Source organism: Sus scrofa, chromosome 2, assembly GCF_054392235.1.
Source record: "Sus scrofa isolate SSC_HxYL_T2T_F1_AM1 chromosome 2, Sscrofa_HxYL_maternal_Yorkshire_Landrace_v2.0, whole genome shotgun sequence".
NCBI classification, from domain to species: Eukaryota; Metazoa; Chordata; class Mammalia; order Artiodactyla; family Suidae; genus Sus; species Sus scrofa.
In genome coordinates, this window is record NC_139384.1 from 8,422,087 (window position 1) to 8,434,491 (window position 12,405).

Below are 12,405 nucleotides of genomic sequence, written 5' to 3' on the forward strand. Positions count from 1 at the left end.
GGGGGAGGGCAGGCTTGCATCATCCCCCTTTAATGTCCCCAGAGGAAAGAGGCTTTTTGACTCATTGCCTGTTTAAAAAATGTGTGTGTGATACGTATGTATATATATATACACACACCTCCATCCCAGAGAAAGATTCTAACTGGTCTGCCTTGGGTCCTATGCTCCTTCCAGGGTGACTTGACTGTTGCCTAAGGGCTGAGGCATGATAATCAGCCAGATGTAGGTCACATGCGTCCCTAGTCAGGGCGATGGGTTCCTGTGATCGTCAGCTCCACCACTATGTAGTCACCAGATGAAAGACTACTGGACACAAACCAATGTCCACTGCAGTTATCAGCTCCCCAGACTGGCCATTTAACAACACAGTGGAATGAGAGCCTGGAACACTGCAGGAATGTGCTTTGAAGGGGAAAGAGAGGTAGTTTTGCTTCCCATTTATGCAGAGGAAGCTCTTCAGGGCCTCTCAACAGGGGGTTTATTCTCTTCAGCAGGACTTGGGGTTCAGAGCTAGGCTATTTAGGAGGAAGTGATACTTCCCAAAACCCTGATTTTTCTGCTCAGAGCAAACGGAAAGAGGGTGTATTCACAAAGCCTGCCCAGAGTGGCCTGGATACACGTAAAAAGCCTGTGTTCAGTTGGCGATGGAGCACCTTTCCCCTTGGTTCCGGTTATGAGCTGCTGTTAGATGTCAGAAGCCCTTGTGTTACCATGAAACCCTTCTATGGATTCTGCTCCCTTAAATCGGTTTGCCTACCTTCTCCTCCCCCTCTTCCCTCTCCTCGCCCTGGCCTTGCTTCTCGAATCTACCCCACCCGCTCAGAATCCCCACGGGGTCTCACACCTGCGACACAGCACATAGCCTTGGGCCATTTCCTCCCACTTGCTCACCTGTCCTTTCTTAGAGACAGCCCAACAATGGGGTCTCCCGGAGGAGCCATCCTCCTCCTCAAGGCAGAGACTTCATGATTTGGAGAGATTGCAAGTAATTAAAAATGTCTTCCATCCATCACAAGAAGAACAGAGCTCCATGGCTGTGGTTGCAGAAAAGACTGGAGCCTTTGGCGGCAGATGGCAGATTGATCCCAGCTGTTTTGAACTTGGCTGTCCACCCGGGTCATGGCCATGGACTTGGAGTGGGGCTTAAGGACTGTCCTGCTGGTGACAGTGTCAGGATCGTGTGTAGCTTCTCAGTCCTAGGGCTTTTCTTTTCCTGTTTTCTTTTTTTTATGGCTGCACCTGGGGCACATGGAAGTTCCTGGGCCAGGGCTTGGATCGCGGCTGCAGCTGGGGCCTATGCTACAGCCGCCACAACAGACACAATGTCAGGTCCTTAACCCACTGAGCCACAGTGGGAGCTCCACTGGGGAACTCCTCTTTTGAGAGCTGCATGAAAGGTAAAAATCACTTCCTTGACATCTTTGCCCCTCAGTGGGCTTTTTGTCTTGTTTTTCCCGGCAGAGCAACAGGGGAGAAAAAAAGTGAAGGCAGTGACATCTGGGCAATACTGGAAGAAGCGAGGCAGAAATCGGTCTTGTTTCCTCAGATCTGAACCTCTCCATCCTGGGTTCGGACTGCCTTCCAGATAGTAATTTGTTCAATATGCACATTTTGTTGGGTGAGTAGAAATGCACATAAAGCTCTGGTATTTATTTATATCGCCTCTGACTCTCCTTGCCAGGAATCTGGTGAGTAATGTGTGATGTTGATGAGCATGGGTCACTCCTGTTAACAACGGCTCAGGTGTCTTGAGTGAGGACTCACCCCAGGCCAGACATCAGCTCCCATGGTATGGGCCTCCTTTCATCTGCTACTCTCCCTTTGGGGAGTGTATTTTTATATATTATCTCATGTGGCGTTCAATATTATCACCATTCCGTTTTACAGATGAACAGGAGCTCCCATTGTGGCTCAGGCGGCTTAAGAACCGGATACAGTGTCCACGAAGATTTGGGTTCAATCCCTGGCCTTGATCAGTGGGTTAAGGATCCGGCTTTGTCACAAGCTCCAGCATAGGTCACAGATGTGACTTGGATCCAGTGTCGCTGTGGCTGCAGCTCTGACTTGATCCCTAGCCTGGGACCTTCCCTATGCTGCAGGTGTGGCCTTAGAAAGACAAACAGATGAACCAACTGAGGCTCAGAGAGGGAAGGGTGCCCTGGACCCAGCAGCTTGCAAGTGACAGGGCCAGGATTTGGCCCACGGTCCCGATTCCTAGCTGGGTGCTGACAGGAAGTGGCAAGACTATAGAGATGAACAGGAGCTGCTTCTACTCTTGGGGAGTCACAGCCCAGTGCAGAGGAAAGGCCTGCGATGGGTCATTCATTCATTCATGAAATGCTTACTGTGTGCTGGGTTTGTGCCAGGGTTGGGGGATATCTGAAGGCTTAAGACTCGGTACTTTCTGTTTAGGCCCTTGCCTTTAAATAGCTTTAAAATGTAATATACAGAAGTCCCCGGGGATACCTTCAAAGCACCCTCCGCCCCCGCAGATGCCAAAACCGCGGGTAGGACGGAACCCTGCGGTAATCCCCCGCTTATCTGCGATTTCCTCTCCTGGTTTGTTATCCAACAGACCCCAGAAAAAACCTCCACATAACTTGGTTTTAAACCACAGTGTACGCGGCTAGAGTGGAGGAGATATTTGATTACAGTCCAGTGCGATGCGTATACCCTCTCTTGAATGCCGCGCGCGCCGCAGCGCGTGTGTAGAAGAGGCGAGGACGAGGTGGCCCTGAGCAGGGTCCCGGGGGCGCCTCCAGGCATGGAAGGCTGTGGGGAGACGGTCCGGGGGAACAGGAGGCATCCTGGCCTGACTGCCCCAGAAGCCGGAGCAGGCGGTCCCTGTCGCCGGGGCAGGGAGCTCCTCGCGGCTGTAATTAGTCACACTGGGAGGAGCCGGGTGACCTCACGCTGGCCTGGACTCTGCGGCCATTTAACCGGTTTCCTTTTGCCGGGGAGGCCGCGCTGCTTCTCAAGTCTGCGAGGTGGGTGGAGGGCTGCATTCACGCATGTAAGGAAGGGTGAGACGCCTGGGGTGGCTCCCCGGGTGCCCGGGACTGTGTGGGGGATGGAGAAGTTGGGTGCGCCGCGAGTAAACAAGTTAGGGAGCAGCTGCGAGCAGCGGCCTCCCGGTACCCGCCCACCCGGACGGAGGGCGGGACGCGCCGGTCGCCCCACTGACTTTCTGGGACGCGGCGCACCTAGACAGGCGACACCGATCGCGCTCTCGACCCCTGCGCCGCCAGCCTCTCCTGCATCAGGTGAACCTCCCTGCCCCCTAAAAAACGATTCATCCCTTCACGGCCAAGTGCAAGGGCAGGGAGAGGGCCCAGAAGGACTCAGCAGGGAGTGAGGCGGTTGTTCTCGGAGACCAACCACGCAGGGTCTCCCTGCCAAAAGCCACAGTTCCCTGGGGTCTTGGAGGCGCTGTGTCCTCTTAATGACATAATGATTCCCTGCTCCCCTTGCCACAGGCATTTCTGCAGCTGATACAGTCAACTCCAGCCTGAAATAGAGGGCTCACATCGCCTGAGAAGATGCGCGCCCTGATTGTAAGTTTGGGGAAGGAGTGGGCGAGGGATGGGGGCCGTGTTTCTGTGGCGACTCATTGTCCCAAAGCCCGAGTCATCACTTCAGAGAGAGGGTCCTTGCGGATATGGGGCCACACCTCTGCTGGCCGCTGGGTATCAGGTGTCAGATGCGGGTCAGTGAGCGAATACTTGGGTGGGCAGGTTTGGAGGCCGGAAACAAGCCCCCAGAAAGGCAGGACCTATAGGAGCAGGGAAGCAGCAAGGGGAGACTTGCTCCACCAAGGTCCTGTGCTGCCTTCCTGAGTCAGATCAGAACCCCTGGACAGGGCCCCAGGGCTGCACCTGCTGCCCTGGCACCTGGGTCTGACCAGGCAGCCTTTTCTGGTCTCAGTGGATGCACCTCATGACTGGCCCTGCCAGCAATTTCCAAACTCTCACTTTTCCTATTTCTAACCTGTGATGGGATTCAGAAATCACAAAGGGGCTTAGCTGCTGCTTCCTTTCAACCTAGCAGGACCCGGATGCAGAGAGGTTCTGAGACTGACTTTTGAAGTAGACTGCCCTGGTAAATTGCCCTGGCATGGTGTTCTTGTGGCACCTGGATCAAGTTTCAAATCCACTCTGTTCTCCACAGGGTGAATGATATGACTGCACACTTAGGTAGTACTTGGACTTCCCGTGTGGCTCACAACATACATACTCACGAAGTACTCAGAACAGTACTTTGCAGGCATAGGTGCTCGGCTGTAATCCATTGGGATTATGATTTAATTCACGCAAAGGGCTTTCACACAGTGCCTGGCATTAGGGTGTGCCTGGCATTAGGGTGTGCCTGGCATATTTGATGCCTGGGGCAGTCATTTAAAAACATCCCTCTCCTTTGTCTAAAATGTTTGGCAATTATCATGAAATGAAGAGTATTAATGGCCAGGAAAGAAATACAGTAACATTTCTTCTACTGAGCTTTGTATATAAAATCATGCCAGTGGAAAAAAATTAAAAAATGAAAAATAAAGTAAATGTTATAGAGAAAAGTGGAATGAGGTAGTGAATTAATCATTTTTGATTGCATGAATGCATTTTTGAAGAAAAAAATGTATCAATTGGTCACAGTAGTGAATGTAGCATTACAGTTTCTGTCTTGAAACTTTCATTTCTGAAAAGTGGTCCTTGACTTTGACAAAATTGATTGTCTTTGCATTTTTTTTTTTTTTTTTTTTTTGGTCTTTTTGCCATTTCTTGGGCTGCTCCCGCAGCATATGGAGGTTCCCAGGCTACGGGTCCAATCGGAGCTGTAGCCGCTGGCCTACACCAGAGCCACAGCAACGCGGGATCCGAGCCGCATCTGCGACCTACACCACATCTCACGGCAACGCCGGATTGTTAACCCACTGAGCAAGGGTAGGGACCGAACCCGCAACCTCATGGTTCCTAGTCGGATTCGTTAACCACTGCGCCACGACGGGAACTCCCCGTCTTTGCATATTTATGTTCAACATTCAGTAGAGCTAGATTTGTCGATCCCTCTTTGCTCACAGTTGACTGAAGAACACTTTTTTTAAAAAATTAATTTTAACTTCTCTCGCATGAAGCAACAGATATACAAATAGGAAAAGCCTTAAACATTGGGATACGTTTGTTAGAGATTCATAAAAATCCCGTTTAATCATGAATTCCAGAAATTGCAATACCATGTCTTTAAAAAAATGAATTCTTGTGGCCTTAAACAAATCTCCACATTTGAAACATTTTCACCAAAATGTTTCCACCAGAAAATTCATAAGTTTGTATCTTATTCGGCAAAATTGTCCCAAGTTTTTCTTCTTCTGCAAAAAACAGAGAAAATGGCTGAATGGTGGTGAAGGTTGACGTTAGTTTAACTCCTTGCTTTAGAATGAGAGTCTAGTTCTTGGTGAAATTGATCCAGACTTTCAACCACTGTGCTTTTAATTTTGTCCAGTACTGGGAGAGCAAACTGTTTTGTCTTCTGTTTAAAAACAGGAAAATGGGAGTTCCCGTTGTGGCTCAGTGGTTAATGAATCTGACTAGGAACCATGAGGTTTTGGGTTCCATCCCTGACCTCGCTCAGTGGGTTAAGGATCTGGCGTGGCCGGGAGCTGTGGTGTAGGTCGCACATGCAGCTCGGATCCCGAATTGCTGTGGCTGTGGTGTGGGCTGGTGGCTACAGCTCTGATTCAACCCCTAGCCTGGGAACCCCCATATGCCGAGGGAGCGGCCTAAGAAATGGCAAAAAGACAAAAAATAAAAATAAAAATAAAAATAATAAAAACAGGAAAATGTAGGACCACAGGGGTTGACACCCCAGGGTGAAAGTTGAACTTGAACCCCTCTGAGCCATTTGGAACTTTCTGTTGGAACAGATGCATGGAGCTGAGTCTGTGTGTGTTGGGGGTTGAGTGTACAACTGAGTGGTCTCTGATTAAGCATCCATGTAGAAGACCAGGATTTTTAAAGAATAAGATGAATGTAAACCCGCTGTAATGGAAATAATACAAACTATTATAAAAAATTAAAAAAAATTAAAAAATAAAATCAAATAGCACAGATGCCATGAAGAAAAATAAAGAGAAATAAAGAATTAAAGAGCAAAAAAAAGAAAAAAAGAATAAGAGATGAAAATGTGCTAATAGAAAGCTCACGTATATATTTATTAAATCTCAGCAGGAACTGTGTCAATTAGGACTTAGACCAGTATCACTGATATTGTGTAAAAGTGTTGGCACATGGTGATAATAAATAGAGTGACTTTTGGTGTGGCTTATTATTATTTTAAAATTCTCTGTGGATAACTCTCCCCTGCTTGTCTGCACCCAGGGGATTTGGCTTTCGCTTTCCCACTCTAGGTGTGCCACTGCCTGGCTCTTAGGGCTTGACAAGCGTTAGCAGTTGTTGAAGCAGCTCCCTGGGCCTCCCTGGGGTGGACAGGCTGCGTGTCAGCCATACAGGCCTTCGTTTCTCCCAGCCCTTTCGTGCAGCCCTGAGGCCTCCTCCTGGTTGGGGCCAGCGCTGCCTGTTTCTCTCCCCTGTGGTCTAAATTTCCTTAGAATAAGTGGGCCAGGGTCTTTCATTTCCTCCTTCACCCACCCTGTCCTGAAACCTGTGGCTTGTTGAGCGGCTGCTGCTGGGTGAACATCTTTTAAAGGGAACCCAAGGACTTCCTGTTGTGGCTCAGCAGACTATTATCCGTGAGGACGCAGGTTCGATCCCTGGCCTCCCTCGGTGGGTTAAGGATCTGGCGTTGCTTCAAGTTGTGGTCTGTGGTCAAGTTGCTCTTGCTGTGGCTATGGCATAGGCCGGTGGCTATGACTCTGATTCAGCCCCTAGCCGGGGGACTTCCATATGCCGCAGGTGCACCCCTAAAAAGGAAAAATAATAAAGAGAACCCAGGGCTCCCTAATATGAGGGAATTGGTGGGCCTGCTCTGAACTCTGGCTCTACACTCCCTTGTTCTCTTCTTTTTTTTGTCTTTTTGTCTTTTTGTCCTTGTTAGAGCTGCACCTGCGGCATATGGAGGTTCCCAGACTAGGAGTAGCATTGCAGCTGTAGCTGCTGGCCTACACCACAGCCACAACAACGCCGGATCCTTAACCCGCTGAGTGAGGCCAGGAATCGAACCTGCAACCTCATGGTTCCTAATCGGATTTGTTTCCGCTGCACCATGACGGGAATTCCTTGTTTTCTTCTTTATGACCCTCTAAATTTGCCTGATGTTCAGACAGATCTCTGTGGAGTTAGTCGAGGTGCAAAGGGGAGGGGGAGAAGCGGATGCTTCAGGCCAGGCGGGGGTTCATCCGTGCTCTGGAGGGGCCCAAGCCTGGGAGGAGCTTGAGGAGGAAGCAGGGCCGTGGACTAGCCACAAACCTCTGCTGTGAACATTGTCGGTGCAGGGCCAGCTGCTCAGTGTAGGTGGAGGGCTGGGCAGGGAAACTGCTCACTCCTTCCCTTGAGCTCAGCTCAGCAATTACAGCCATCAGAGAAACACCGCCCTGGGTGCAGCAGCAACACGTTGCCGGGTTGGGAGGTGGGAAAAGCGCCTTGAGGAGGTGGAGACATTGAGGGGACAGTAGGAAGAGGCCAGTGAACGGTCAAGGGCGTCTCGGGCTTGGAGTCCAGTGATGCCGGGGCAGAGCCCGCCACGGTGGTTATCAGATGTCAGTGGCGACAGTGAGAGGAACGTGGGCTTTGGATTCAGGAAAGACCTGCCGTGTATTCTGACTCTGCTTCTCAGGGAGTTCTCCTGTCTCTGAGCTGTTTTCTGGTTGGGAAAAGGGGGCTGCTGTAAAGATTCCAGGTAACTTGTGAAAAACCCCAAGTAGTGCCTGGTGACAGTAGCGGTGGTTCCCAGATGAGCTCAGGGGGAGTCCTGGTTCCTGTGGGGTGAGCTTCCACCTGCAGAGCAGGCCGAAGGCTTGGAGGGCAAGAGCCTGGGAGGGCGGCGGCAATTTGCCTCCTTTTTCCAGGGTATCCGTGTGCTTTGGGCTGCTGGGGCTGGACCTGGTGCCCATCGGAGCTGTCACTGTCTCTTTTCCAGAGGCTGGCAAGGGAAGAGGTGACGTGTCAGCTCAACCCCTTCTCTACCTTCTCTCTGGGCCTGAGGCTGGGGAGTCTGCCCCCCCACCCTGAGTTCCTTGCACCCACCCAACCTGGGGCACAGGGTCTCAACTCTCTCATTGGCATTAAGTGGTTTTACAGCTTTCATCCCCATTATCTCATTTATTCCTCACACAAAAACCCTGCAGGATGGGTCTGAATGGCCTTGTTTTACCAGAGAAGCTCAGAGAAGTTAAGTGATTCCTGAGGGTCACACAGCAATGAGGCAGAGGGGCCTCCTCTTTTGAAAACACAGCCTCAGAAAGACAGGATTGATAGCAAGCTCCTCGAAGCTTCCTTCCTTCCTTCCTTCCTCTCTCTCTCTCTCTTTTTTTGTCTTTTTGCCATTTCTTGGGCTGCTCCCGAGGCATGTTGAGGTTCCCAGGGTAGGGGTCTAATCGGAGCTGTAGCCACCGGCCTACACCACAGCTCACAGTAATGCTGGATCCTTAACCCACTGAGCAAGGCCAGGAATCGAACCTGCAACCTCATGGTTCCTAGTTGGATTCGTCAACCACTGCGCCCTTTCTCTCTTTCTCATGGCCATAACTATGGCATATGGAAGTTCCCAGGCTAGGGGTTGAATCGGAGCTGCAGCTGGAGCCCATGCCACAGCCACAGCCACAGCCACACCTGATCTGAGCCTTGGCTTGTGGCAACGCCGGATCCTTAACCCACTGAGCGAGGCCAGGGGTCGAACCCTTAACCTCAGAGAAAGAGCAGGAACTCCCTCACAGGTTTCTTTTCTTCCTGAAACCTTAGCATCAAAATTCCCAACTCTACCGAGAAAGTCCCTTCTCAGCACCCTCGCTGGACTTCAGGTTTTTGCTTTTGTTTTTAAATCAGATGCTTCTAGATGTTTTCCTCGATTATCAGAAATGAGGTCAGGGATTTCCACAATCACCAGAACATGTGATTCGGGAACAAGGAGAACCTGCTTTCAGCCTGGGTTTCGCAGCCGCTGCAGGGTCTCCGGCTGGTTCTGGAGCTGTCTGTGACCTTCCATATCCAAAATAATTAAAATGTCAAGAACAGTGACAGTAAAAACTGCCACTTACAGAACACTGCCTATGTGCCAGGCGGTATTTGCTGAGTGGTTTTCTTTGTGTGTGTGTGTCTCTCTTTAGGGCTACACTGAGGCATATGGAGGTTCCCAGGCTAGGGGTGGAATCAGAGCTGTAGCTGCCAGCCTGTGCCATAGCCACAGCAATGCAGGATCCGAGCTGCATCTGTGACCTACACCACATCTCATGGCAATGCTGGATTCTTAACCCAATGAGTGAGGCCAGGGATCGAACCTGTATCCTCATGGATCCTAGTCGGTTTTGTTAACTGCTGAGCCATGAAGGGAACTCATTTAGAGCTGAGGAAACTAGGGCTGGGAGAAGCTGGGTAACATGCCCCAGGCTATCCAGCCAGTACATGAAGAGGCTGAATTTGAACCCATGCTGTCTGGCTTTGGAGCCCCAAGGCTGTAATTAGTATGCTATTTTTGAAAATCTAATCCATCCTAATTTAAACCCAGAGCAGCCATGCTCCTTAGCCCACTTTCTGTATTTTTTGTAAGCTGAAATAGTTCATTAAAAAACCAAAATTGCCGGAGTTCCCATCATGGCTCAGCAGAAAGGAATTTGACTAGTATCCATGAGGACACAGGTTCAATCCCTGGCTTTGCTTGGTGAGTTAAGGATCTGGCATTGCCGTGAGCTGTGATGTAGGCAGCAGACGCAGCTCGGATCTGGTGTTTCTGAGGTTGTGGCATAGGCCGTCGGCTACAGCTCTGATTTGACCCCTGGCCTGGGAACCTCCATATGCCCTGGGTGTGGCCCTAAAAAGACAAAACCAAAACCAAAACCAAAACTCTGATAAGGTAAATGGGGCTGAGCGCAGGCAGATTGAAACACATCCTTGGTGGCCTTGAATTCGAGAAAAACATTTTGTTTGTTTTGTTTCAACCCTGGCGTGGAAAATTCTTCTGAAAGTGCCCTTGTTTTTCCCCCTGGTCCTGTCCGTGCCCACAGCCGAGGGGCTCCCTGGATCCGAGTTGCTGGAGTGAATGTGGATTATTATGCAGGACAGGTGGCAAAATCTTCCAGAGGGCTGGGATATCCTTTCTCCTTGTGGTGAGGCATGAGGCTGGGGTTCAAGTTCCTGCTTGCTACTTTCAGGCTGACTCTGGGTAAAGTGACCTCATCCCCTGGCCTCAGTTTCTCCACCCGCAAATCGAGGCGTGACTGCCCCTCTCTCTGGCTCAACCTCCTCTCTCCTTCCGATACCCTCTTCTGTGGTTCTCATTCTGGGCTGCACGGTAGAATCACCTGGAAGCTTAGGAAAAAAAAAAAAAAAAAAAAAAAAAGAAAAAAAAGCCAGGTCTGCAGTCCACTGGGGATCTGGCTTCTGACCCAACCCGGAGGGCACCCGAGAGCCTGGCACCACTTTGTCCACATCCCTGCCTTTCTGTCTCCATTTACTGCCTTTCTGGCCACTTCCTCTTCACCCTTCTCTGCTTGTGGAGAGTGGGAGGGTTAAGGGCGCTAGATTTGGGTTGAATTCTGTCTCTATCACACACGCCTTCCCCCTCATCTTTCAAGACCTCAGCAAATCGACACTTTCATAAAAAAGAAAAGATTGTTTTGTGTAAAACTTTTAAAATTTTTTCAAAAAATTGAGTTGTAGGTGATTGTAAAGCTTTTTTATTAACCATTGTATTATGGACATTTCTTGCCCTTCAGTATTCTTTTAAAATGTAACTTTGAAACACAGCTGCTTTTTTTTATTGAAGTGTAGTCGATATACAATGTTGCTGAATTGTCCTTCAGAAAAATTGTATTGGAGTTCCTGTTGTGGCGCAGCGGAAATGAATCCAGCCAGGAACCATGAGGTTGCAGGTTTGATCCCTGGCCTTGCTCAGTGGGTTAAGGATCCGGCGTTGCCTTGAGCTGTGGTGTAGGTTGCAGACACAGCTCGGAGCTGGTGTTGCTGTGGCTGTGGTGTAGGCCGGAGGCAACAGCTCCGATTCGACCCCTAGTCTGGGAACTTCCATATGCTGAGAGTGCGGCCTTAAAAAGACAAAAGACAAAAAAAAAAAAAAAAAAAAATTGTACTGATTTATATTCCTGTCAGCGGTGATTGGGAGTGTCTGTTTTACTTGCATCTTTTCTTATATTTAGGATTAGTATTTTAATTTCCCCCAAGCCAGTTTTTAATTTACATTTATTGGATTAAGTGAGATAGAATATGTTTTCTTATATTAGTGGTAATATGTATCTCTCTTTTTTTTTTTTTGTCTTTTTTTGCCATTTCTTGGGCCACTCCCGAAGCATATGGAGGTTCCCAGGCTAGGGGTCTAATCAGAGCTGTAGCCGACGGCCCACGCCACAGCCATAGCAACTCGGGATCTGAGCCATGTCTGCGACCTACACCACAGCTCAAGGCAACGCCGGAACCTTAACCCACTGAGCAAGGCCAGGGATCGAACCCACAACCTCATGGTTCCTAGTTGGATTCGTTAACCACTGCGCCACGATGGGAACTCCATATGTATTTCTCCTTTTAAGATTATTTATGATCTTATTTATATCCTTTTATTTATAGCTTTTTCTTTGCCTTTTTTTTTTTTTTTAAGGCCACACCTGTGGCATGTAGACATATGGAGGTTCCCAGGCTAGGGTCGAATGGGAGCTATAGGTGCTGGCCTATGCCACAGCCACAGCAATATGGGATCCAAGCTGTGCCTGTGACCTACACCCCAGCTCATAGCAACACCAGATCCCTAACCCACTGAGTGAGGCCAGGGATCAAACCCGCATCCTCATGGATCCTAGTCAGGTTCATTAACCACTGAACCACAAAGGGAACTCCCTATAGCCTTTTTTATATATGCTTTCTCCATTTTTTCTATTTTGGTGCTTAAATCTTTTTTTTAATTGATTCATAAAAATTCTTTATATATGAAAGCTATTAATTGTTTGCCTGTCGTTTTCTTCCAGTTGGTCACAGTAGTCTGTTTCTGGAGTCTTTTCAGTGCATGGAATCTTCTGGTCTGGCTCTTTTGGTTATAAGTAGCAAGCAGCCCATTTAGGTTTATTGTAAGGACATATGTGCAGAGCTAAGGGAATTCTCTTGAAAATCTAAGTACAGGAGCTGTAACAAGGCTGGACCTCCCAGTTAGTGGGAGGAGTTAGTGCCTCTCCTTAGTGAGCCATCATCGAAGTCACTCGGTTAGCTGATCTCGATACACCTGCTTCTTTCTCTCCCACTG

General features: G+C 49.3%; 1 protein-coding gene across 9 annotated transcripts in view; it reads left to right on the top strand.

The window, feature by feature from the left end:
* Positions 1-2,910: 2,910 nt before the first annotated feature.
* Positions 2,911-12,405, top strand: part of PLAAT3 (phospholipase A and acyltransferase 3) — a 30,482-nt gene continuing 20,987 nt past the window's right edge. For 3 of the 9 annotated variants that reach the window (XR_014836269.1, XR_014836268.1, XM_005660765.3), the window contains exons 1-2: positions 2,934-3,263; positions 3,477-3,554. Coding sequence is in view for 3 of the 9 variants with exons in the window: in XM_005660765.3 (XP_005660822.3) it covers positions 3,540-3,554 (15 nt within the window). In the remaining 6 variants the exon portion in view is untranslated. 9 annotated transcript variants of the gene reach the window in all.